This window comes from Phascolarctos cinereus, unplaced genomic scaffold (genome assembly GCF_003287225.1).
Source record: "Phascolarctos cinereus isolate Bilbo 61053 unplaced genomic scaffold, phaCin_HiC Scaffold_5;HRSCAF=322, whole genome shotgun sequence".
Taxonomy (NCBI): domain Eukaryota; kingdom Metazoa; phylum Chordata; class Mammalia; order Diprotodontia; family Phascolarctidae; genus Phascolarctos; species Phascolarctos cinereus.
In genome coordinates, this window is record NW_027555958.1 from 479686550 (window position 1) to 479714001 (window position 27452).

Sequence of the window (27452 nt, forward strand, 5' to 3'; positions counted from 1 at the left end):
TTGCACACGGGGCCTGGGATGTAAAGGCAGCTAGGCGGTGCCACAGTGCCCAGAGTCAGAGAGACCTGAGTTCGAAGCCTGTCTCAGACACTTCCTCACAGTGTGACCTGTCTGCCTCAGTTTCCTCCTCTGTAATAAGAGGTGGTTGTGAGGACCCAAAAATAGCATACATAGCGTTTATTGCATCCCTTAGAGCATTACGTCGATATGAGCTGTTATTGATAAAGGGTTATTATTCTTCCTGCTCTTGAGGTGGTCTCGGGAACAGCAGTCGTTTTCACCTTTTCACTTGTAACGGGGGCACGTTCCCACCATATTAGAAAACGACTTGCTTTGGTTGCGGCAGAACTTTTTAACTTGGGGTCTTGGGTCCCATTCTGTTTCAGACAGCAGTGACAGTAATCCTGATGACAGAAAGGTGGCCCCTCAGAGCTGACGAGGCATGCGCACTGTGCATGGCCTCAGTGAGAGGCCGTCCGTGCCCGGGCTCTGCCTCTCCTCCTTCTTGCACCTTCAGGTCCTGTCCTGTGCCTCAGATAAGGGACGCAGAGGTCTCGGGGGCGCTTTCCCTGCTGTGTGTGTGCACAGTACCTGCCTCAGGGCTGAGTTCATGGCCCAGAATTTTAATTTTAGCTTAAATAGACCAGATACCTTTTATTTATTAAGGCAAACCCTCCTAAGGTTTATTCTTTGTGAGTCGTGATCATTCAGAATGGGGGGGGTCTCTCCGGATTGAAGCACCTCTCCATAAACCCCCGCTTGCTTGTTTGTCTGCAGGACCAAGTCCTCTATTTTCTCAAAGACATCTTTGATTTGGAGAAGGTCCGCTATTCCAGCATGGAGACCCTGGCCGAGGACCTCATGCGGCTGCTGATGCGCCGCACCGAGCTTTTGATGGCGTACCTGGGCACAGACTCTCAGAGACACACGAGCAGCTGTGTGAGCGGCCATAGCCACACCGTGTCCAGCGGTCTGGTGGAAGCCAGAGTCCAGTGAGGGGCCAGGCCATAGGGGTGGAGTATCGAGGGACAAATAGATGGATGGACGGACAGACAAAGGGGTGATCAGGCTGGACACACCTTCGAGAGGGCCATAATCCCTAGAAAACCTTCTCATTTCCAAAATGTGCATTTTCCACAATTGTTGCCTGTGATTGAAGTCCATCCTTGGTCCATGGAGGTGATTGGCTGACCCTTTGGAGGACTCTCGTGTGAACTGTTGAGTAAACATTCTCAAAAGCCTTGCCTTGGCACGTGGCACCCGAAGGCCACTGCTGTGGCCAAAGGCACTCCCAGCTTCCCTGTTTTTCCCATGTGGCACACTGTTCATTCATTAGGTTACTTCTCAGTGACAATGTATTTCACTTTGCCTTGAAAACACATCTTGTATATATCAGCCATCTCCTTTTGTACTGAAGCCCAAGTAAGTAATGCAGGAAATAGAAATGACCACCATTTAGGCAGTAGTGATGTCTGGTGTGTGCTGTCTGTATCATTGTGTATGTCGTTTAATCAGAAAAATTGCTGTGGCTTCTGAGTGTCTGTGTGATCCGTTTCCCAGAATCAGCTCTTTGGGGTCACAGTGGTCAGGCCTGCTCCTGATTCTGTAGGTTCCAATTGAGAGGGCAAAGACCCTCCCTTTCTCTGGCAGAGGGGACTTTGAGGGCTTTCTTCTCCTCTTCTCCTTTAGTCAAAGTTGCCCCTTAATGAGCTCAGCTTCAGTGGGTGTCCCCAGGAATGTCAGATTGAAATGTGTACGTGGCATTGCGTGATCACACCCAGGAGACACCTGCCACACCCCAGCACGTGATCGCTTCTGGCAAGACCCCGGCGCTCCGGTGGATTTCTTTTTAACTCTGGTTTTTTTCCTCCAGATTTAACCCCAGAGTGTTTCCCGACCTACCAGGACTTGGTCATTTCAGGATCCATGTGATGGATGCGTAAACCAATGAATGCACTGTGCTTTGTCCTGCTCATCAGCATCTTCAGCTGGGTCAAGGGCTCTGGGTGGTGGGCAGGAGCCCCTGGAGGGAGGGCGACGTTCTCCTCCCGAGGTGTCTTTTGTTCGCCCTAAGGAGTTCTCTGCCTAGGTGGCCTAGAGTGGTTTTGAAACAGCATTTTAGATGAAAGTGCCTGGTTTCTCTTCGTTGAGATGTCAACATGAAGCGGGAAAATCGTCATCATTGTTTTAAATGAGAATCTGCCCAGTGTTGACATAATAGGAATGACTTCTGGATTAGGACAGTCAGAACATGTGTTTGCACAAGTTCAGGTGGTGACCACTGTCCCTGGCCTGGGGTTATCCAAGAGACAAGATGGACGGTTCCCTCAGGTTTTATTTTCCAATTTGGAGTCTCCTGTGTATAGGGAAGGCTTACTTAGCTTTACAGCCTTTGTACCATGAAGTTTTATTTGATTTTTATTTTTCCTTACAACTTGGGCAGAACAGAGTTGTACTTTATACACATGTATCTACTTTCTGATTGAACATTTTGAAATGTGATCTTATTTCCATGATTATTATTATTGTTGTAATCATCTATTTTAGCAACCAAACTATGAGGGGAAATTTTGTATAGTATTTTTATGTTTGACAAAAGATTTGTCTGAAATCAGTTTTGCACTATTGAATGCGACGCTGTTACCCCATAACACCGGAAAGTTGATCTCATTGGCCAGCATATACATAGTTACGTTCCCCTGACAGCACATTCAATGTGTTTTCTGTCTTACAGAATTTTTACTCCAAAAAAGGACAATTATATGCAAGTGTTTGGTTAGTTATGCAAGGATTGTCCTCTTCCATATTCCAGTGCGGTTTCTGTGGAAGGAAGTGGGCCAGCCCATTACCTGCCTTCCAACCCGAGGTTTTCTGTGTGGCCTTCAATTAAAGGGACGATAGTGACCAAATAGGATTTCAGGGATTTCCATGTAGAAAAGGTCTCTCCTCTAGGAAGAGAGCTTATCTTGGCCTAATGTGGAGAAGAGCCGAATTTCTGAAAAAGGATGTTTATGAGAGCAGAGGAGCCCAAGGGTCATGAATACCCATGTCCGTTTGCCTTAAAACTGGATTATAAACACACAGAGCATCTTTTACAATTTAGATGAGCAGATTTTAGTCGCATGATCTAAAATCTCTGTGGGGTCAAAGCCTAGCTCATTGTTTGTGGAGTTGATTACAGAGGAAGCATGGGATCTCCATCAGACGTACCAGTTTGCAGGTCGCCAGAGGCTCCTTCAGTAGTCTTCGGCACGAGACAGTAGCCAGTGTGGAGGTGATGTCCCGGCCTCTCTTTCCGTTCCCCACGATGGTTAGCCACATAGATTTTCCACTCACTTGAAAGGCCAGTCCTTTTCTTCTTTGAGGGTAGCACTTTTGTGTGGTTACGTATGTTACCAAGAAGGAAGGAAATACATTTAAAATTCAACTAGCAGATTTTTCTAGGTGCACACCCCATGCACAGCTCCAAAGGACCAGCATTTCTTTAAGCCTAGGAAGTAGGAATGCTGAAGAGAAATGTCAGCGGCCTTCTTTATAGCTTTTCACACTCAGAAGTCAAGATTTGCATGAATCCCCCATTTGGCCTTGCATTTTGACTCTGTTAAAACATCAGGAAAGAGTTTTCAGTGTGGACTTTGGAGTCATGACATGACTTGACAGGATCTGGAAAAAGATTTTGTGGTTTGTTTTGACCAGTGTGGAAATGTCCTTGTAGATGAGCATGGTTGGTAATGGTGTCATCCTTTATCTGTTCTTAATGACTGTACTCTTGATAAAATTGCTTGTTTTGTTTGGTGGAAACTATGTGCCTAAATGTGCAGTATGGCTCTCATTCATCTATATAACAATGAAATACTATTAAATATCACCATAGCAGAAAAATTGCACTGACTGTCTCTCTCTCCCCCAACCTGTAATAGATATGAATGTGTTTCTATTATTGCCAAATAAAGGACTGATAATCCCTTTTATAATGCAAGTTATTTGACTCTTAACAACCATTGACAAAAGACCAGCTGTATGTACATGGTCTGCTTAGAAGTGGTAGAAACTAACCAACATGAGAGCGCCCTGTACAAACTGAGGTGTGGAGGAGCTTTGTGGAGGCGCCATGGGAAGGAGGCATCACACTGGTCCAGCTTCAGTGAGAACGCTGGCACTTCTCCCAGGAGCTATACTGGTGCAGCAGGAATGGGCAGGTGGGGGAGGGGAAGGGGCAGGGTCCACTCTTCTGCTTCCCCGCTTCTGCTTTATGCCTTCGAGGAGAGTTGATAACAGCCGGGGCAAAAGCACGTGGCAGAGGCAAGCAGATGCGGAACCCTTCAGTCCAGAGTTCAGAGAAGGGAATTTCCTGATGCAAACATTGTCCTTGAAGAAGGAAGAAGATCATCTACACAGTCCCTGTGCAGTGTCCAGTGCATTTACCATCCTGGGGCCCTGGCAGGGTGTGGAAGGGTGGAGGGTTGTGTGTGACCCTGTGGAGGAGAAGGAGATTTCACCAGGGTGCAGCCCCATGTTTTAGGGAGAGCTGATGGGCTATTTATAGGTTTCAGCTTCTGTTCAAAAGCTTTTGTTGAGTCCTCTGTATCTTCTTGTGGGGTGAAATAAAAGCTGTTCAATAGCCAGTGTGCATCTGGTACCTTAGGTGCTTGTGAGGGAGCCAGGAACCCCTTTTGATCAACTTTCAGTGAAACTTACACATGACATATATTACTCATGACTGCGTTAAGATTTTTCAGCTGGGGACAATGAGCCTACAAGAAAAACTGACTTTTGGTCAGACCCTTAGGAAGGGCCAGGGCTGAAAATTAGCATGTGTTAAGTGCCTACTGTGTGCCAGACACTGCTAATCAGGAGTGGACTGAGTGACCACTGTTAGGTAAGACACCCTAAGAACTGGACCAAGACCGCTAAGGTCCTTTCCAGCTGGCAGATGTGATTCCAGAGAACAGACACTGGGGCTTCTTGGGTCCTCTGGGATGTGTGTGGCTCATGCAGGAGTGCTTAGGCAGTGATTTTCTGGGTGACTTCATTGTTTTCTTTGCAGTGGTATAATAGCTGCATCTTTAGAAGTACTTTGAAATTTTAAATACTTGTTGAGCTAAAAGAATTCCATCACGTTGTGAATCTCACCTCCTTTTGCTCATAAATTCCCCAACCTAGGGCCTTGAGGGCCTCGGGATCGGTTGCTTCCCGTACTCATGCCGAGGATCTCTCTGCTGTGACCCTATGTTTGCCTTGCTCACCTGTAATGACTTCTTTCATAGTTAGTGCATGGCAATGAGCAGCATCCTGAGTGTCATTGGCAGAGTACCTCTCATGATTTGCATTTGCATCTTCCCTTAGAAGAGGGCACCGTCCAGCCCATGGCTTGCCCTGAGGTATGTCCAAAGCCGTTCCCTACAGCACATGCTTCAGTTGGGGTAATTTTCTTGGACCATTTGGATTTCTTTCCATTGACTGGATGAGAACCCTTAGGTGAGCATTAAAGTATGACAGGTTAGGATGCATCCTTCAGCTTTTATCATATTTTATTAATGTGTATTTACATGGAAGCAGCTATAAACTCAAAGGACAAGCTAGAGAGATAGAAGGCATTGGAAGTCGTTGGAGGACATGAAGGCACAGTGACTAAGTTCCTAGTGCCCAGTTCTAAGTGATGGAGACAGGGCTGCAAGCCATGCAGTCAGGCCTTGCCTCCCTTACTAATCATCTGATAGTTAAGCCTCCTCCAGTGCCCCGTCCATAGTCTGGCCACTCTGGGTTCTCAGTGGCATTTGTAGTGGGGCACAAGCTCCCCTTGAAGATCATGAACCCCAAGGACCAGTCCAACACAATCCCCTGCCCTGGGATGTGAACAGGTAGCCTGCCTGAAACAGCCCTTTCTAGGCAGGTGACTTCCCCATCTCTCTCCTGAGCTCTACACTGCTTGCTGGACCTCTCCACCCTCAACATGCTGCCACTGGAACCTGCTGCCTCACAAATTCTCGAGTTACTGTTGATGAAACCTGGGGTGCACACGCTTTCCTTAGGGGCAGGGAAGGCTTGGTGCCTGTTTGAGTCATCCAGACCATCTTGGAGGTCGCCCCTGTGCCTTGTTATTTCTGCATCTCTCCATCCATCTGTCCGTCCATCCTTCCAGCCATCTATCCATGCCTCCACCCATGCATCCATCCATCCATCTGTCCATCCATCCATGTATCTATCCATGCATGCATGCATCCATCCATCCATCCACCCACCCATCCATCCACCCACCCATCCATCCCTTCTTACCACTCAGAGCCTTGACTCTGGTTCTGACTATTACATCAGCCTCCAAGCTGCTCTCCCCACTGCCAGGCTCTTTGCTCTCCAATCCAGCCTCCACACAGCTGCCCAATTGATATTCTTGAAACACATATTTGGCCCTGCACCTCCCTGCAGAAACCCTCAGTGGCTCCCCATCGCCTCTAGGATCAAGCACAGTCTCCTCAGTCTTGCATGCAATGCCTTCCCCAATAAGGCTTTCACCTCCCTTTCTCTTCTCCCATCCCATTCCTCTGTGTCCCCATTACATTGGTCTGCTGGCTGTTCCTAGCGCACAGCATTCGGCTGCCTGACTGCTTGTCCCTTGTGCCTGGAATGCATGTTCTCACCTCTGTCTTCCTTCAGGGCACAGCTCCCCTGTTATCTCTTCCTTGGGCTTTTCCTGACTCACATTGTCGCTCACTCCTTGAAATTCCTTTCTCTCTATTTTGTGCTTACTGACTGATGCTTCCTCCCTCCTCAGGCCGGGAGCTCTTCCTTGCCTGCTGCGTGTGTGCACATAGCAGGCATTTAGTAAGTGAAGCCCAAAGGACAGGAAGATAGCATGTGGGTCCAGGGCTGTCCCAGCACACTCTAGAGTATTGTCCAGTTTCTTTGTGGTGTCAGCACGCTGCCTCAGCACTCACTAGCTGTGGGACTCTGGGCACTCTGCTTTCCCATCAGAAAATGGTGATGACCATTGTCTCCTTGATAGGGCTGTAGGAAAGATGAGCACTGGTATGACAAAGATAAGTTCTGCAGAGAGAGGAGATCCAACTTGATAACGAAAGGGCTGACTACATAGATGGGGGTATCGTCTGCATAGAGATGACAGTTGAATGTGCGTGTATCTTGTATCAAGGTCACTTTTGCAATAGCTCGTTTTATAGTTTTGTTTTGTTTTTTACTCCAGGGCCAGTGCTCTATCCACTGCACCACAAATAGTATTTTCTTGTGTTGGACGGGGCATAGAAATCTTCATTTTATGGAGACATTTCCTTCATAAACAAATTTGATGTATTGCTGTCATGTATAGAGCTTGGCATTTGTGATTTCAGTAGAGAGGCTTTGTGGAGAAGAGAACTCATTTGGGGGGGGGGATGCTGCTTGATTGTTTTGGAAGCCAGTTCCCCTGGGAATAACTTCACAAAATAATCAGAATTTGGATGAGTGAATTCAATAATTTGTCCAATGTTTTCATGGCAGTGAAAACCAAATATTCTTTATGTGCCTACATTTTTATAAAATGTTGTTCAACTACACCCATCTGCATTCAGTCTTCCTGGTGATGTGACATTTGATCTGCGGGAACTAAAGTCCTAAGAGCCTCCTTATGAATTCTCCCATGAGCAGTAAGGGAATATTTTATTTGCTAAGACAAAGCACACCAATGACTTCCTTTCCTCGTAGCTTGCCTTCCCACCTCCCTGAGGGGGCCAGTCTTGGGGGCCACAAGCGGGCCCTTCGCTGGTAGCTGCTGCTGCTCACAAGAAGCAGCCCACGCACCACTGGAGAGTCGGATTGCCTGTGGCAGCAGCACCAGTGCGTGCCCCCTCGCTCCCAAGGACGGCTATTTTAGAACCTTATCTCGGATTGTGGAGTGAAGGGTCTGTCTTCTATTAAAAGAAGCACAGACATTGCGGAGCAGGTGGAGAATTTTTTTCTGGAGGGGTGTATAACAAGGGGTCTTCAAATCATGTAGGGCTGGAATCTGACTGGAGGAACTATTTCCATGCCACCCAGTTGTCCTCTGTGAGATGGGACAATGGCTTTGTTCTTCCCTTTTCAAAAAAAATTGTCTCTTTTTCCTTTATCAAAGACTTAAGGCAGATATTTACAGAAGAAATACAATGCAAACTGTGACTCAGAGGAACTCTGAGCTCCCAGCAGCCCAGGGTCCCAGCAGGGTCTTTAGCAGCAGATGACAAAAAGGTGGAGTCTCTTCTCCAGGAACAAGTACATTTCCTGAGCCCTTGGTGAACCAGTTCAACTTTCCATTGGCCTCTCTTGAACCCCTGGCTCCTTTGTCATTGCCTGCCATCTACTCCTCTCTCTTCCTTCTTCCCTGTCTCACAGGAGGAGGTGGCCTTGCTCCTGACCAAAGCAGAGGTCCCATTCCAGAGGTCCCATGTGTCTCCTCCAACAGATTGCCTCTTCTGTCCTTTGTAGCTAAGTTCCTCAAAAAGGCCACCCACAATCCGCGTCTCCACTTTCTCTCCTCTCACTCTCTTCCAAACCGCTTTCAATCTGACTTCTGACCTCATCATTCCCTCAAAACTGTTCTTTCCAAAATTACCGGTGATCTCTTGGTTGCCAAATCCAGTGGCCTTTTCTCAGGCCTCATTCCCCTTGACCTCTCTGCAGCTTTGGCTATTGATCCCTTTCTCCCCTTGGATGCTCTCTTTTCTCTCATTGTCTTTCCCCCTAACTCGCCCCCACTCCTATATTTCCTGTTACTGTAGGAGGCACCCCCATCCTTCCAGCACCTCAGCTCCCAACCTAGGAATCATCCTGGGCTCCTCACTCTCGATCCCCAGATCCAAGATGGTGGCAAGGCCTGCCGATTTCACCTCAGCAGCATCTCTGGCATCTGTCCCCCTCTCTCCTCTCATGCTGCTACCACCCATCCCCCACCCCCACCCGTCCAGGCCCTTATCTCCTCACCCCTGCAATAGCTGCTGAGGAGTCTGTCTGCTTCATCTCTCCCCACTCCAGTCCATCCTCCTTTCAGCTACTAAAGTGATTTCCTAAAGGCCAGGTCTGACCATGTCATCCTCCTGCTCAGTAAACTGCAGGGGCCCCCTATTGTCTCCAGGATCAAATACAAAATGCCCTGCTTGGCATGCAAAACCCTTCCTGACTTGACTCCCTCCTACCTTTCTAGCCTGATACCTGACTCCCTGACACGTGCCCTTCAACCCAGTGACCCCGGCCTCCTGGCTGCTCCATCTCTAGGCTCTGGGCATTCTCTCTGTCTGTCCCTCATGCTTGGAATACTGTCCTTCATCTCTGCCTAATGTTTTTTCTGGTTTCCTTCAAGTCTCAACTAAAATGCCATCTTTTACCGGAAGCCTTTCCCTAGCCCGTCTTAATGCCAGTGTCCTCCCTCTCTTAATTATTTACTATTTGTTTGCATATTGACTCCCTCATTAGATTGTGAGCTCCTTGAGGGCAGGACTGGCTTTTGCCTCTTTTTGTATCTCCAGCACTTGAGGCAGTGCCTGGTATGTTGTAGGCACTTAATACCTGCTTTTTGGCTGACTTTACCGACTAGTATAGTTCTAGATCCCAGTTCCTTTGCAATCCTTTGCAAGTATCAAGAATATAAGGCATTTTAGGAAGTCTGGTGTTAATGAGAAAGGCCAAGGATCCTTGGTTTTACCCATAGTAGGTAGCAATATGGAAAATGTGAAGGGGTTGGACAGATTATGTTTAAGCTCTTCCTGCTCCAGATCCTGTGATCGCAAGACTTCCCGAAAAGGACTTCAAAGCCCAGTTGGGGGAGGGTCTCTTAACCTGGGGCCCTTGAACTTGAAAGGGAACAAATTGCATCCTGATTTTCACTAGAATTAGCTTCCTTTGCAATCCTATGTATTTTCTTTTATGCATCCGAAACACGAGGGTGAGAAGGAATCCACAGGCTACAGCAGCCTGCCAGAAAGGCTCGAAGAATGCCCTCACCCTTCTGCTTTACCTCCCAGAGGCCATTCTGTGAAGGGACAGAGATGCCCCAGGAGCCGGGCATACGGATCTCTTGTGATACTCTCTTTTCTCTAGTTGTCTTTCCCCCTAAGCCCGACGCCCGACCCCCCCCCCCCAGGCCCCCAGCCCTGACCCCAGATGGCTGGGTGAGTCCCTTCACTTCCAGTGCTCTAGTCTGGACCACGAAGACTCGAAATTGCAGCAAGGGTGTCAGTGCGCATTGGTAGAGGGAATTTCCTCTTCTGGGAATTACCCCAGCAGTGAAAGCACAGGCCAGTCCCGGTCCCTGTGGTTTATTCTACCTTCCTACACCAGTCATCATCGTCAGGTTTGCCCAGCATTTTGTCAGCAGATTTTATTGAATCTCCTAGCAACCTCGGGAGGTGGGTGCCACTGATAGATACTATTTCCATTTTACCAACCGGGAAGCCGAGGCTCCAAGACGTTTAGAGATTCGCCCATGGTGACACAGCTAAAGTGCCTGTGTATTTCAGTTGTCTCCTTCGAGCCTCGTGACCCCCCCCCCCCACTCAACCTGGGGACGGGAGGAGAAACAGACAGGAAATTAGTGAGCCCCCCACTGCCTGTGCCTGCCCTCACTGCCAAGTCGGCCAGCCCACCCCACCCCCGCAGCTTCGGAGGATGTTTCCTGTCAGTATCTTCAATCTAACTAGGTTAAGGCGTTCTGGACTTGTGGCCGCGGTTTGGGGAGCCAGGGTGACCCCCGTTCTCTTCGCTCTCATCCCCAGACGTACCAGGAACACGGATTCTTCATTAAACTCTGTGGTCAGTAGTGTAGCGGGGTGACCCGCGGCTGGCCCCCGCCCCCCGCAGGCAGCCTCCTCGGCGGGGAGAGCTGGCAGTGGCCCCCAGCCCGCACGGGCAGCCCCCCTGCTCCACTCCCTAGGGGCGGGGCGGGGAGCCCGGGCAGCGGCATCAGCGGCCGCGTGCTTTGGAACAGCTGCAGGGCCGGCGCTGGGCCCGCCTGGAATGCGGGGCGGCAGCGCACCGGGACTTTTATGGAAACTTGCTGATCCAGACGCGGCGGCGGCAGCGGCGGCCAAGGGGGTGTACTCAGCAGCGGCGGCGGCACTGGGAGTAGCAGCAGCGGCGGCGGCGGCGGCGGCAGCAGCAGCAGCAGCAGCAGCAGCAGCGGCGGCGGCGGCGGCGGCGGCAGCCCAGGGGCCCCCCACTTTCTGGCCTCCGCCCGCCTCGGGATCCAGACGGAAGGACGCGTGCGGGGTGCACGGAACTCCCTTCTCGCCCGCTCCCTTGGAGGTAAGAGCGCTTGGGGCCACTTGGGTGGAGGATGGCAGAGCCCCCAGGACACGTCCCTTCCCCCATCCCCTGGCTGCGTGGGGGTCCCGCACTCAGCGTCCCCTTGCCAGCTGCTAGCGGCGCCCCTCATCAGCTCCCCGGGGTTGCTATTTCTGGCTCACTAACCCCCCTCCCGGCCTCAGTCCCAGCTCACTCTCTGTCTCAGGGATTGTCTCCTCCGGCTCGGGACCCGATCGGGCTAGTGGGTGGGTGGGGGCGGGGCGGGACTCGCTCGGCCGAGAGATGTGGGCGCCCTGGGGGGCGCCCAGTGGGAGCCCCGCCCGCTCCCAACCTCTTACTGGGTGGCCGCCGCCCGGCATCTGAAAGAAGGCTCCTGCCACGCCGTCCCTGAGGCGGCACCGACTGGGGAGTGAGGGCCGGGAATCTGGGACTGCAGCGCCCTTCCTTCACCAGGCTCCCCATCTTGGGCTTCTGCCCGAGGTGGGGGTGGGGGTAGCTGGGGCTGGAAGCCGAGACCGGTATTGGCCTGTCTGCCTCCCTCGGGGCCCACTTTACGTCTTGCCAGAGCTGCCGAGGGTGGCAAGAAGTCACAGAAGGCTGATGGGCGTGGGGGTCCGGCTGCAGTCCCTTAGGGGTCCGAGGACCCAAGATTTAGCTGGAAAGAGCCCTAAGAGCCGTCTACTCACGTCCGATCTCAGATACTTAATTAGCTCTAGATGGGGGAGGACAGACAGGGCAGGAGTCCGGGAAGCTCCCAGCTTTGCCCTCTCCCCAACAGGACACAACAAGAAAAAGGTGTGGGGAGTCCCTTCAGAGTCTTCCCCTCAGGGAAGAAAAAGACCTGGAAGGGTGAGGGAGTAAGGAAACCAATGCCCAGCAGGAGAAGTCACTTAACCTCTGTTCACCTCAGTTTCCTCAGATGAAAAATGGGGAAAATAATACCCCTAACCCTAAATGCGCACCGCCCTCCCAGGGTTGTTGTGAGGATCCAGTGAGATACTGTCTGTAAAGCACTTAACACAGTGCCCGGCACATAGTAGGTGCTACAGAAATGCTTGTTATTAATTATTATTATTATGTACTATGAAGAAAGGGAGGCTCAGTGATTCGCTAGAGGCAGCCCAGAGATGGCCAAGTTTGGAACCCAGTCCCTTGCCTCCAGCCCCAGCCCCAGCCCCTCATCCCCCCACACCCCCATCTTCACTTCTTATTTACCGCAGACTCCCCAATGTCAAGGCAGGGAATTATATATTTGATAAAGCAAAACTAGTGGGGAGATGTTACCACAGGCTGTCCTTGGGAAAGGCACAGACTGGGACGTGGCGAGCAGCAAATGGAAGTTTCACTCATCTGCTTCTTTTGTAGTTGAATTCAGGGCTGACCTCGTTTAATAAAGTCCAAGTTCGGTCACAACGTGAGGCTGTCTATGATAGCTCGTTAAATAAAGGCTCACGTGGATGTTGACTTAGTCCCTGTGTGCCTGTGCAGACCGCCGGGAGCATTTTTACGTGATGGCCTATTCGTGGGATAATTTATTGCACTAAACCAGTGATCTCTGATTTCCTGGGTATGGGCACTTCCCTCTCTGCCCTAGGCAGCTTGAAACTTGTGAGTAACTTGTAGATGGGGTTGGAAAGGTGGGTTAAATGCTTGACTTAGGACTTCACTGACGCAGGGTCTTGGGTCTAGGAAGTAAACAATTAGGGTGTGGGGGAAGGGCAGTGTCTCACGTTCTATCCACAACTTCAAACTTCTGAACTTGCTACTATAAGAAAAATAATCCTGTGTTTTATTTCGTTAAATGAGGGACCCTAGAAAGTGCTTTGAGAGGAACAGGACAGCCTCCCTGACTAGGCTGTAGCACTGGCTGCCTCTGCCTCATTCGCCCCGACTCAGTGGTGAGAGTTGAGGTGGGAGTGGAGTTGGAAACTCCTGGCTCCCTCGGCCATTGCCAGGCTCTCTCTCTTAAATCGCTATAAATGCCAACTATTATTCTTGTTGATAACAGTAGAATAAAGAATGAAATACGTGAATTTGATTGGTAGAGTTGGTAGAAGGTTTAATGCCTTAAATGAGAGAACCTAGGATGGGAGGTGAGGGGAGCGTGGTGGAAGAAAGGCAGACATCACTTTCGAATGAACTTGGATTATTAAATGGAATTTGCTAAGATTCACCCTGAGATTTCTAAGCATCCCCATCTTTAAGAATGGATATTCTGACTGATATGTTGGTGTCTTATGTAGCAACCATTTATGCCTCTGCCTCAATCAAAACAAAACAAAAATCTCACTCTTCCAAACCATCTCAGGCTCAAGAACCCATGGAGCTGGGACTTAGTCATATATTAGAAAGGCAACAAGAAGGCATTAAATGCCTATTATGTGCGAAGCATTGTGCTGAGCTTTACACATAATACCTCTTTCCAGTCCTCACTACAACCCTGGGAAGTAGGTGCTATTATGATCCTCATTTTACCGTTGAGGAAACTGAGGCAGACCAAAGCTGGGGCATTATTTGAACTGGCCTTCCTGATGCCAGCCATCAACTTTGCCACCTAGCTGCTTCTATACTGATGTCAGGAAAAGTTTCTGGCCATCTTCAAACAAAGGCTGAGTGACCACATCGGGTAGATGGGCAGGACAGGATGGCTGCTGGGGTTCTTTGGGTAGTTCTGTCTCAGTGCACAGAAGACAGCCTGCCCTCACCCCAGGCTTTAGTTCTGAAAGAAAATGAAGCCTCCTTTTCCCTTGCTCACATTAAAATGGAAACTGTGCTATTTAAAAACCCCCAAGCCCACCTCCTGCTCTGTAAGCCCCATCATCATCAGAAGTGTGTCATGCTGGCAGATCCATCTTTAGCATCAGTGAGAGAATGTTCTGCAGCAGCCATGGGAGCTGCGTTCTCCCACTCCCCGGGCTCCCCCCACCCACCCCCAAACTCTGAAACTTCCTTTGAAGTATTCAGGTTAGGGCTGTATTTGTGAACAGAACTGGAACTGAATAGGAGTATCTGGAGGAAGAAAATTAGGGTAAGAGCCTTAGGTTCAAGGCTAGGCTCGATGCTGAAATGTCAGTCTATAAATCTCCTGCCCTGTGACTGATTACTCAGAACTGCAGTGACCCTTGGTGACTCACATTCTAAAAAACAAACAACAAACCCCCTTGTATCTTCTAGAAAGTTGGAGGGCAGTTCAAATGCTTGCTCAAACATAAGTATGAAGCTTGTTAACCGCCGCTGGGGTTGGGGGGAGCACCGAAGAGAAAAGAAGGGAGAAGAGAAGATGGTGGCAGGTGGGCTGCTCTCTGCCAACCCTGCTCCGTAGCTAACAAACTCGATTTCATCTGAAATCGTCCTTTCCTGCTCCCTCCATCTTCATGAACCTTTCTGGGCCTGGTTGCCCTTTCACCCATCCACTGGAGAGCTGGAATCCACCCTCACTGGGTAACCTCTCCCTCTGAGATTCATTCAGGCCACAGGCGTCACCCAGGCAGTTTCCAGACCCTATTCTCTCCCATTCTCCAGGAGTTTCTTCCTTCCTTCTTTCCTTCCTTCCTTCCTTCCTTCCTTCCTTCCTCCATGAGTCCAGTGTTCGGCTCATGGGCCTTCTCTCCTTCCCAACTCCTTTGGCTCTTGAGTGAGGGGCCTTTGACCTACCTATCGATACTCCCTCAACCACCCTAACTTCCCAGTTCCTCAACGTACCTGATTCCCCATAACTGACTTCTCTGCCCCACTCAGTTACATCACCCACAAATGTACCACTTCCACACTTATGAAGTCTCAGGATCCTCGGGTCACAATCTGCTCTCCTCCTGACCCTCCCTCTGCCTTGTGGCCCTCACACTTGTTCTTTACCGCACTCTGCAATCTCTCCACCCCTCAGTTCTTCCCAGGCCATCACTCTGTACTGACCTCCCTTTCCTCCCTTCCCCACCTTGGGCCCTTGGTGAACCAGTTCAACTTACTTCCCTTGCCCCCTTATCCTTTTGAAGATCCTGCCCTTGGGTTATCCTCTATTATTGCCTTGGCTGCGGCTCACATGGCACAATTAGAGAAAATTATGAAAACTTGCTGACTGTCTCCATTTATGTTCCCTCTCATCTGGGTCCCCATTGCTGCAAGGAAATGCTCTGACATCTCCCTCCTTGGTTCACTGTCCCCCTCCCCACAGTGGCTTTTCCACATCTTTTCAGCCCTCCCCAAATCTTCCATCGCTCTACTTCCCCCTGCCCCAGCTGAGAACCTCATCCTCATCTTTCACGGAAAAAAAGTGAAGCTATTGGAAGCGAGCTCTCTCTTCTGCCCTCTGCCTCATCTCACGCCCCTCAGATGCCTGCTGCAGCCCTGTCTCTCTGCCAAGGCTAAGCCTCGGCCTGCCCCATGGATCCCCTTCTGTCCCATGTGCTCTGGCAGGTCATCTCTCTCATCCCCGTTGCTGCTTCTCTGCTGCCTCTAGACACGCCCATGGGTCCCCATCACCCTATCCTTCCATCCCTGCCAGCTGTGATCCCACATCTCTTCTTTGAAAAGTCTGTCTACAGTTGAGGCCTCCAGTTCCGTCATTTTCCTAAGACTGCTCTCTCCAAAGTTGCCAATGATCTTTTAATTACCAAATCCGAAGGCCTTTTTTTCAATCCTCCTTCTCCTAGGCAAGTCTACAGCTCTGGACACTGCAGATCTCCCTCTCCTCCTTGATAACATCTTCTCTCTAGGTTTTTGGGACACCCCTCCCCTGCCTGTCTCTTCTGGTTCTCCTCCTCCCTCTCTGACCACTCCTCCTCCAACTTCTTTGCGGGATTCTCCTCCAAGTCACACCCTCTAATTGTGGGTGTCCCTCAGGGCTCTGTCCTGGGCCCTCTGCGCTTCTTTTATGGTATTTTACTTGGTGATCTTGTTCCATCAACTATCCCCTTTAGTCAGAAGATTCTCGGATGTATTTGTCCATTCTTTACTGCTCTCCTGACCTCCAGCCTCAATCACCAATGGCCTATTTAAGCATCTTGCACTCAACATGTCCAAAATGGAATTCATCTTCCCCCAACCCTTCCCTGACTGTAGAGGGCACCATCATCCTCCCAGTCCCCAGGGTCCCCACCTAGAAGCCATCTTTGACTCCTCGCTTTCACCCTCATGTCCAACCAGTCGCCATGTTGGGTCAGTTGTACTGCCTCTCCTCTGGCATTGCCCCCATCACTTCACACCTTAACTATTGCAGTAGCTGCGGGTGGCTCTGCTTGCCTGCAGCCTCTCCCTGATCCAGGCCATACAGAAGCAAAAGTGTTTTTCCTCATGTGCAAGGCTGACCATGTTCTCCCCCCCCCCGCCCCCTGCCCTATCCCCATTCAATCATTTCCAGTGGCTCCTCATCCCCTCCCGGTTCAGATACAACATCCTCTGTTTGGCCTTGAAAGCCCTTGGTGCCTGGGCCCCCTCCTGCCCTCCTGTCTTCTTAGACCTTCTTCCCATCATCTAGGGACGCTGCCCTCCTCTGTCCTTGAGCAAGACCCTTCATCTCTTGGTTTTCTAGCCATGCCTCACACCTGGAATGCTCTCCCTCTTCAGCCCTGCCTGCCAGCCTCCCTCAATGAGCTCTCCTTAGCGAGTCTTGCCTGCCCTCCTGGCTCTCGTTTGTGCTGTGTTGTTGGCATGTTGTCACGCCCATTAGATCGTGAGCTCCTTGTTCATCTGTCTGGGTTTTTTTTTTTGCCTTTGGGTCCCCAGCCCTTAGCACAGTGGCTGGCACACAGTAGGTGCTTAATAAATGTTCGTTGAATTCTAGTCTGACATGTCTTTATGCGTGTGTGCGTGTGCATGTGAAGATGTAGGACATTTTCTGGCAAATTGAGCATGAAACAAACATCTTCATAGTCTGCCTCAAACCTTGGGAGAGCTTAACCGTCATTTTGCATAGCTCTGCTCTCGTTGAGTGACTCTCCTCCAGGCCTCATCACCTGCTGACTTTGTGGACAGTGTCTCCTTACAATTTAAAAATACTCTGCTTCCCTGAAGTGGCTCTGACTGGGTGGACTGGCGAAACCCTGCAGTCATGAAGAATGAGCTGGGGTGGTGGATTTTCCCAAAGGATATGGATTTTAGAAGTCATTCCTTGTCAAAAAGCACCTTCTTGCCTTCTGGTCTCAGCACCTGACAGGCACCTCCTTCCCTCTTGTTCTCCCAGAGGACTTGTACTCCTCTTAGCCAAATGAACACATCCTGGGAGGAGGAGTCTGGGGCCACCTCTTCTTCACAGACACAGGAGAGGCTCAGTCCAGACCAGTCCCGGTCCCAGGGAAGTCACTGCTACCTCTCAAGCTTGCTCTGCCCGAAGGAATAACCTTCTAGGGCAAGGATCACGTTTTGCCTTTTCATCTGCCCTGCTGAGCCACCATGCCAGTGCCTGGCACACTTTGGGCACATAATATATGCTTGTCTGCTGGCTTCTCAAAGGCCATCAGTCCAGTGGATGGAATCTGGCAATGTGAGCTCTTTGAGGGGAGGGATTGTTTCGTTCCTTGGCTTTATGCCTGGCACATAATAGAGGCTTAACCAATGCTTGTCAACTGAATAAATGAACTTGCATTAAGTGACTACTATGTGCCAGGCATTGGGGATGCAAAGATAAAAACAAACCTAGGCAGCTTCAAGGACCATGTTGCTCTCAAAAGAAATAGGGATGCTTTGGGGAAAACATGAGTTCAGTTTCAGATGTGTTGAGCTGAGATGCCCATGGCACACCATGTCCAGCAGGAAGTTGGTAGATGTAGTAGTGTAGGAGAGAGATCAGGGCTGGATACCCAGATTTTGGAGCTGACAAGGTCCCCAGCCAAGGGAGAAGGAGGAAGGAAAAGAAGGCTAGGGATGGCTATGCAGTACGGGGGAGAAAGAAGACAATGCAGAACAGGGGACTGAGGAGAGGTCACACATAGAGGATCAGGGCACTCAGCAGTGTCAGGCTAGAGAGAGCCCTCTGTCTCTGTGGAATCCTGGGCATCCCGTAGTTACCCAACTGGTCTCAAGGCTGTTCATGTCCCCAGAAGCTTGGCACACTTTGGGCAGCGTGGATCCCAGGGGAACTTGGCTTTAGGAAGTCCATGTGAGGACTAAGTGGCAGTGTGCTTGTTTCTTCATATAAACTAAAAGACAGCCCGGGTGCCTGGGGGAGAGTATCACAAATACATTTAAAATATAAATTTGTGCTGGAATAATAATTCCCAACGTGGGCTTGTGCCGACCGGCCCATGAGGGCTGCGGAGTAACCTTCTTTGGATCCTCCCAAAGGCTTCTCTAAACCTCCCCAAGGCAGCTACAGTACAGACACTCAGTCAAGCTATAACATTTATTAAGCACTTGTGGCATACCAGGTGCTGGGCTGCCATTAATCACCCCCTTTTTGAAGCTCTTCTTCGGGGAAATGCTATTGGGGAAATTCTTTGGGGGTAGGAGCTATTAGATTCAGGGGGATGAAAGAAGAGAGAAAGAGAGGGAATTGTGGAAGGGACAAGAGGGGATAGGCTCAAGAACAAGATGGGTCAGCCTTGGAAAGGTGAAGACTCATCTCTTCTGGCATACAGTAGGGGCTTAATAAAGGCTTATTGATTGATTAAGCTTCCTTTCAGTTCTGGGATTCAGTGATATACCCTCAGACCCTAGAGACACAGAGGAAAGGAGAGAGAATGGGGAGGAGGAATGAGGACTGAGAGTCTAGTGAGAGGGTAGAAGGAGGAGCCCTGGTTCTCTTTTTCTCCACTCATCCTGTGCCACCATGTCCTGTCACCCAAGTGACTGCTAGAATCCTCCCTGTTCCCAGTACTCCATGTCAGAGATGTAGGGATGCCCAGTCACTTGAGACCCTGGGCTATGAAGCCCAATTAATCAATGAGCCAGTCAGCAAATATTTATTGACATAAATGAAACAGTCCCTTCCCTCAAGGAGCTTACAGTCTAGCCAGGGGGACAACATGTACATGTACAGGGAAAGACAAAATAGAGATGAGGTCATTTTTCGGAGAAGGACGTTAGCAACTGGAGGGGTCAGAGAAGGCGACATTGGATCTGAGCCTTGAATGCGTCCACATGAACAGCTGTGTGAAAGAGTAATGTGTGGTAAGGCTGGAAAGGTCAGCTGTGAAAGGCAAGGTTGTGATGGACTTTCACTGTCAGAGGAGTTTCTTTCTGCCCTGGCAGGGGCGGGGAGGATGGGGCACAGGGGAGTGACATGGTCAGCCCTGAGATTTAGGAGAATTGCTGGCAGCTACCATCCCCTTCATCCAATATCTGATCAAGGGCTCTCCATCCTATCTTCCCTAGCACCCATCCCCCATTTCTTCTTCAGCGTCTCCTTATCTATGGATTCCTTCCCTGTTGCCTTCAACAGGCCCAAGTGGCCGCCATCCCTTGAGAAACTCACTAGATCTGACTGCCACCACTGACCACCATGCTGTATCCTCAGCCAGCCTCCTGGAGAAGACCATGTACCTCATCTCTCACTCTCTTCATCCTGTCTGCCCTCTGACCTCATCACTTCACTGAAACTGCCTTTTCCAGAATCTCCAAACCCGATGGTTTTTTCTCAATGCTCTTGCCTCTGATCCTTTCTGCATCACTAGACGCTCTTGGCCATCCTCTCTTCCTCCTGGGTTTGTGACAAAGCTCTCTCTTGTGTCTTCTCTAACCTGGCAGACTGCTTCTCCACTTCCTTTTTCCAATCCTCTTCCATGCCTCTTCTCTCTTCTCTCTACCCCTTGTTGGGTTCAGTGATCATCTCTATTCAGATCTCAGACACAGTCTACCCCAAGCCTCCCATTGGGTGTGATGAACTGGATCCCCTGAAGTAGAGTCTCAGACTCAGTGAGCCCCCTCCCAACCCAGGCCTCTTCTGTGGGCCTACAGTGGTTGTGGTGGACCTCCAGACCTACCTCTCATTCAGCCGTGCGGCCAGATTTTCTCATTTACAGACCCACAACTTTTCTCACAAGCCTTTCCTTTTCTCCACTCACAGGCTATCACAGTGGTTCAGGTCCCCATCCCCTCTTTTCACCACCCCTCCCCCACTGCCCCCATTTGGTCCACTGCTTCAAGTCTGTCTGTCCTGCAGTCCATCACCAAAGTGATTTTCTTCAGTCACAGGGCTGACTCTGTTCTTCCACAATCCTACTCCAGCCCTATTACTTCTCCCCAGGTAAAGCACTTCTCAGCCAGGCTCTTTCCTACAGCTCTGATCCCCATTCCACTCTCCGTGCTCTTGCCATATTGGCTCTCCCTCTCCCATCTCCAGAAGGCTCTTCCACTGAAGCTGCCTCCGTCCTTCGGGAATCCTCCAAGCTCCCCGTTCCATGGGAGCCTTTCCTGGTGCCCCAGCTCCTCGTGCCCCCCCCCGCCTGCTTTGATCGTGTGTTCTTTCCCCCATGGGTGTCCATGTTGCCGTCCCTGTTAAAATGGAAGCCAAAGGGCACAAACTGGTCTTGCTTTTGTCTATGTATCCCCAGCTCCTAGAGCAATGCCTGTCACGTGGGAAGTGCATTGAAACAATGGCTGGTGATTCGAGCAGGGCTGGAATCTGAATTTGAACCCAGGCCTTGTATTCTGAATCTTCTGCTCTTCCTACAAGGCTTTGAGGCCTACTGAATCTGTGGAACAACTTCCTGACACTGCCTTCAGAGGTAGTGAGCGCCCCATCACGGATGCTCTTCGAAGGAAGGAGGAAGAGCACTTAGCAGGGTTTTGTAAAGGAGACTTCTATTGAGATTTGGCGTGGTCCCTTGTGCTTCTGTAATATTTGTTGGTGCATTATCAAGTTAGGCTGAAAACTGCAACTGAAGTGTTTATGATTTTCAATCTCTTCTGAGAATCTCCTCATCCTCCTTTGTTATGTGAAGGTTCCGGTTAGGCTTGTTAAGCCTTCAGGTCCCTTCCCGCTCTGCTCGTCTCAAGGCCGTTCCTGTCCACTCTGGGCATGGTTGACCCCAGAAGAGCTCTGCCTAGAAAACTATAAATCACCCATGGGAAGACAGAGCAGCCAGGTCTGTTTGGTTTTTTATATAAACTATGAGAGGGCCCATGTGTCTCAGGAGGTATCTTCCCCAGCACCAATATGTACCAACCTTGGACCCTTGTTGATGCACTCTTATTAACCTCCCTCCTCACAAAGGCCATTCTAACCTTTTCCTAGAGGAAAAAGGAGTCACCCTCCCTAGCCCAGCACTGGCTGGGCTAGTTTGTTGCCAGTCTGATTTGGGATCTCAGTTTCCATATTTGTAAAACAAGGGAGCTGGACCAGGGGACATCTGAGGTCCTTCCCAGCTCTAAAAATGATCCTGTTTGAAGGGGAGAGAATGTTTTAGCCACCCATCTCCGTTCATGTAATCGTGGGAGGCCCAGACAACTTAATTGAACGAATGGTCTCAGAACGTAATCACAAAATGTAAGCCAGGTGTTAAGGAATTTTCCTTCAAGGCCACCACAATGTGTGAATAAATCCTTGATCAATTTGAAGGTTATAGACCTTCAGCCATTGGATAAAAGGCATCTGACACTATATGTGAAACACATGACATCACTCGCTAGTCTCCTCATTGGAGAAGAGGCATTTTTTCCACTTAGCCTCCTGTCTGTCCCATGGAAGGTGCCTAATACATGCTTGTTCATTGAATGGTTGTATGAGTCTGCCCTTTGTTCTCTTATGCAGATGGGTTTAATACACTAGGAAGGGAGTAATGTTATATCTGCCCAGTAGATTGTAAGCTCCTTGAAGGCAGGGGCAGTTCCATTTTATCTTTATATCCCTAGCCAAGCCTGGCAGGTAGTTTCCATTTAATAAATATGAAAGGAGCTGAACTAATTACTATCCTGTTTATCTCCTGTTTCATAGCCAAACTTCTCCAGTGAGTAATCAACACCCGCTGTCTCCATGATTATTGTCCTGAAGACATTTTTAAGGCAGGCAGAAAGTTAGACTGTGGGTGATATCAATTAGGACGCATTTAGTGGCCTAGAAATGAATGGGGACATTTCAGTATCTCAAATATAATGGGATAAAATCAGACCTTGTATTCGATTTTTAGATTGTGCGTATGAGGAATGTGACAGTTGTATTTTGGGATTTAGGATTTTTAGCTTATTGGGGCCACCATTTTTTGTCAGTAAAAAGATAATATTTCAAATCAGTGGGACTATTTTGGTTTGTATTGCTGGTGCATATACCATAGAGGGACAGAAGGGGGAAAGCCAATGTGTACATTCCATAGTGTCCGAAGAACTTGGATCCCAGGTGGGCAACTATTACCCTGTAGTGCTTGGCAAATCCCTGGGCCTCCCTGGACCTGTGTGCCCCCCTCTATAGCATGAGAGAGTCACACCAGTCTGAGGCTCTTAACGCTTTCTGGGTCCTGGACCCCTTTGGCCATTGGTGAAATCTAGAGACCCCTTCTCAGAATAATGTTTTCTTTTTTTTTTTTAGAATAGTGTTTTCAAGCGTGTAAAATACAATACAATAGAAACCAATGATGTTGGAACAATTATCAAACTATTTTTTAAAAAACCCAAGTTCATGGGCCCCAGATTAAGAAACTCTGTGCTATCACCAAATTATCTCTAAAGGCCTTTCCAGCTCTAAATTATCTGAATCTATAAAAAAAAAAATTACTAAATGTTTAATGCCTAGCACTAGACTTTAGATTCAGTGGTGTTTATGTCATCTGTGTATTTATTGAGGGCATCCTGGATGAAAATAGGAGAAAAGAACCACCATGCTGTTCTGGAGATAATCCGCTTTCTGATTTGCAATGAAGAAGCTTGGTCCTAGAGAAATTGGGAGAATTCATCTCCTTGCCATCATTGCAGAGGAGGGGGACCACAGATATGGAATACTGAGTGCGTGGTCAGACATTGTCAATGTGTTGGTCAGTTTTGCTAATCTGACTTTTCTCTTTCTTTTAAAATCTTTGTTACTGATAGTGGAGGAGGGAAGAATGTATTTGGACGTGATGATGATGTAAAAACAAAAGATACCAGTAAATATAAGATGAAAAAAGAAAGTCTCTGACTCAGTAAAAGTTTTCCTCTCAAAAGGAGTTCCATGCATACGTCAAGAGAGATGTTCCCCCCCACCCCCATCCTCTCTGGTAGTTGCCAGTGTTATGGAGGATGAAAGGGTGGGGCTTTCTGTGTGTTCCTGTTTGTAGATGTCACATGTTGGCTGCTTTCCCAACACTCCAGGTCTATAAACACAATGAGGTCTATGACCTCTCAGGAGATCAGCCCAACAACCCACACAGGAAAAACTAAAAGGATGAAAAATACCAGTGGGCCAGACTATAGTAGGCAGTTGAAGGGATGGTTAACTGAATTAGTCCATCACTACTTATATCTTAGATAGGCACTGGTGATGGGCAGTGAATTGGGCACAGACCTGTGTAAGAAGAAGAGAAGCTGGATTGCATTTGGAAAACTGTAGCATTTTCAAAAATCCAAAAATTTCCCCAAACAAAAACTGTCTTCTGTTAATGTTAGATGGCTATAAATCATAGACCACTACAGTCTTTGAAGACTCAAGATTGTAGGTGATTCACAAGGAAATGGAGAGACACATGATGGACGTATGTTGGCAGTCTCATGTTTCCAGCCATGACTTGGGCATAAGAAATGACCCCAGGAATATCATACAGTAAATATATGATCAGGAAAGGTGAACTTTTTTTTTTAGCATGACAGATAGACAGTCTGGGAGGGGCCCTGGTGGCTGCATTAGAAGGCCTGGGAAAAGGTCTCTGGTGTGTTACGTCAATCCCATAGAGATGCCTGATGGGAGGACGTGAATGAGGACTGCAAAGATGAGGGTCAATCCGCCAACAAGCATGTATTAAGTATCCCAACGTGCCAGGCCATGCCAATACAAAGACCCAGATGCAGAGACAACATGGCCACAGGCGTGCGGACATACGCGAGATGGACACGACACAGATATAACTTGTCCAGCCTGGGCACAACGGGTGCGAAGGCAGAAGGTGGGAGGTGGGGAGTGACTCGTGAGGAGCAATGAGATGAAGCTGGAAAGGGAGGATGGGGCCAGGCTGCGAAGAGTTGACACTGGATCCTTAAAGTACCGGCAGCATCTGGACCTCACTGAACAGAGGCGTGAGGGAGAGTCAGACTGTCGTCCTAGGCCACGCGAGAGGCGAGAAGGAGAGAGCAGAGAAAGGCCTGAGTGGGACAGACTTGGCTGTGGAAGCAAGGCTGCAAAGCTGACTGGACATGGGGTCAGGGGTGAAGGAGAATGAGAAGAAGGGGGTTACTGGAGACTTTGGGAATCCCTGGCAAAAGTGTTAGGAAAAGAAGAATGAGTCTGGGGGAGACTGAACAGCTCTATCAGACACGTTGAGATTAAAGTAGCGAAGGAAACGTCCAGTTAAAAACATTCACTCGGTCCCGCGGGACTGGTGCTCTTAAGACAGAACTTCAAGGCGTGGTGGGAGTGTCCTTGTCAATTCCATGCTGCAAACAGTGGAAGGGCATCAGAGCTGAGCTTTGCCACTCATTGTCTCTGGGACCCTGATGGTCAAGACAAGTCTGCCTCCAAGGTCCTTCTCCACTCTCCATCTATGATCAGATGCTCCCAAGTAAATGCAGTGTAATTTGATGAAGAAGTCACTTGAATTTGGGGGAGGGGTGGGGAATCAGGGAGGCTTTCCTGTGGGAGGTAGCACGTGAGGATTCTAAGAGGCTGAGATGAAGAGGGAATGTGACCTGGCCATGAGGCACAAGCTTCATGGCTGAAGGCATGAAAATGATAGATGGAGTACTGGGTTTGGGGATGGCAAGCAGTCCTGAGGCACATGCTTTTGCATGTGGGTGGAGGTCAGCCCAGCCACCCACACAGGATGCACACAACGGAGGAGGAATGTTGCTCATCTGATGGCATGCAGGTGCACGACACACTCGGTGAGCAGGTCCATGCTCTCGTCATGAGTCCTTTGGGATTGTCTGGGATCACTGTATTGATGAGAAGAGCCGAGTCGTTCACATTTCTTCATGGCACAATATTGCTGTTACTGTGCACAATGTTCTCCTGGTTCTGCTCCCTTTGCATCAGTTCGTGTAAGTTTTTCCAGGTTTTTCTGAGATCATCCTGCTTGTCATTTATTATAGCAAAATGTTCTATTACATTCATATAGCACAATTTTTTCAGCCATTCCCTAATTGATAGACATCTCTTTGATTTCCAATTCTTAGCCACCACAAAAAGAGCTGCTATAAATGTTTTTGTACACATAGGTCCTTTTTTCTTTTTTATGATCTCTTCGGGATATAGACCTAGCAGTGGTATTGCTGTCAGAGGGTCTGCACAGTTTGATAGCCCTTTGGGCATAGTTCCAAATTGCTCTCCAGAATGGCTGGATCAGTTCACAACTCCACCAACAGTGCATGGGTATGCCAGTTTTCCCCCATCCCCTCCAACACCCAACATTTTCCTTGTCATATTAGCCACTCTGATAGGTGTGAGGTGGTACCTCCAAGTGCTGGTTTTATTGCTCCATAATGCCTCTCTTTGTGTCTTGGACAAGACACCATAGATGGCCATTTAGCTGGAGGCAGAACAGAGTGGGAAGAGGAGATTGGGCTGTTTGCACAGCCTTTTCTGGGAGCAATCCCCCATGACTTGGGGCTGGCTACAGAATACAGTCTCTGAATATCAGAGCTCTCCCAGTGATGCTCTGTGGTGGTGACTCATGGGACAGAATGATCTCCCAACAATATAAATTTCAGGTGACTCAAAGGGTGATTGAGTAGGAAGGCTGTGACATGTTCTCAACAGAGTTGTGACCCAAGTATGTAGAAATGAAATCATCAGGGGGCCCAGTGGCTCAAAAAGCAGAGATGAGAGCCTGGCCTCAATGCTCCCGTGACCTTGGTGAGCCATTTCCACCAAGAGGGGGCAGTCCTCTCTCCCTTTTACAGTTACAGAAACTGAGGCAGGCAGAGATCAAGTGACTTGCCCATGATCACACAACTAAGTTAGTGCCTGAGGCCAGATTGAAACTCTGGTCTTCCTGACTTCAGGCCCAGTTTAAGCTGTCCTGGGGTAGGAAGTCCTCAAGCTAAGGAGATCCTGGGTCCACTGGGGTGAAGCGTTCCACTGAATCTTTTTGGAAAGGCTGGAGGAGAAGTCTGCCCCGGCTTTGATGACATGTTGGCCTAAACTTGTCCCCTGCTAGCCTCTGGCTGATGCCTGCCACATTTGAGAGAGTCCTTGGGAAATGGAAGAAGTCAAGGCTAGCTGGAGAGTTCTGCATTGGGAAAGAAAGAACTTTGTCTCATGTTTCCAGTACGATTCACTGCATTTCATACCTCCTTATGATGTATCTAAAAACCATAAGGGTAGGATTGATATATTAAGAAAACTGACACTATGTGCAGTGTTCTGTGGACGCTCTGCCTCTGTAAAGGAGTTGGGGAAGGTGTCTTTCTTTAGCTCTCCAGCGGTTTAAATTTATATGAAGAGGTAACCAGTCTTAAAGCCAGGAAAGGGAAGGTTCCAATCCCCAGGTCAGTAGAGACACTGGGCAGGTCACACCTTCTCGGATCTCTAGGCAACTTTCTCGGACTGTCAGTGACAGAGAAGGGGCCAGCATGGGCAGAGGAAACTTCACAGGTCTAGCCTTTATGCCCAAGTTAATATGTACTCTGGAAACTACTTCCTAGTAACCCAGCACTACAAAACATGCTGTCCTGGTACCACAAGTCCTGGGGCCTGCTGGGAGGTCTTTGGCTAGAGCTCCATTTCCCAGTGAGCCCCAGCCACGTGCACTACACTCCCAGCTGGACTCTGTCACCTGCCTCTGACAGCCTCCCCTTCTAGCTCCCCTTTCTTTCTTGTCTTTCCCTTTAGATGGTAAGCTTGTGTTTTCATCATTAGTGCTTACATCATTACCTGGAACAGTGAGCACCTAACACATGCTTTATCTCTCTTAAGGAGTTAACATGGCAGAGTGGAAGTTAGGAAGCCTCAAGTTCAAATCCTGCCTGGGACATCTGTTAGCTGGGTGGTCCTGGCTGTGACTCAGCCTTTCATCTTTAAATTGGGAAGGTTGGATGGTGATCTACAAGTTGCTTTTTTGGCTCTAAATCATGATTCTGCTTCTTACTGAATGCTACACACCAGTGAGTCCAAGTGTAGGGGAGGCATCCCA

The 27452-nt window shown here is 49.1% G+C and overlaps 2 protein-coding genes across 9 annotated transcripts in view; both read left to right on the forward strand.

The window, feature by feature from the left end:
- MIGA1 (mitoguardin 1) overlaps positions 1 to 3974 on the forward strand; it is a 59842-nt gene extending 55868 nt beyond the window's left edge. For 2 of the 3 annotated variants that reach the window (XM_020968531.2, XM_078156726.1), the window contains exon 16: positions 778 to 3974. In XM_020968531.2, the coding sequence (XP_020824190.1) occupies positions 778 to 996 (219 nt within the window). In that variant the 3' untranslated portion in view covers positions 997 to 3974. The remainder of the gene's footprint in view (positions 1 to 777) is intronic. The other variant, XR_002320973.2, reaches the window with a different exon arrangement.
- A 6389-nt stretch (positions 3975 to 10363) lies between these two features.
- The window catches only part of NEXN (nexilin F-actin binding protein), a 53941-nt gene continuing 36852 nt past the window's right edge, over positions 10364 to 27452 (forward strand). For 3 of the 6 annotated variants that reach the window (XM_020968506.2, XM_020968508.2, XM_020968507.2), the window contains exon 1: positions 10366 to 11268. The gene's annotated coding sequence lies outside the window, so the exon portion shown is untranslated. Of the gene's footprint in view, positions 11269 to 12792; positions 12877 to 27452 lie in introns of those variants that run through there. The other 3 variants (XM_020968503.2, XM_020968502.2, XM_078156729.1) reach the window with 2 other exon arrangements.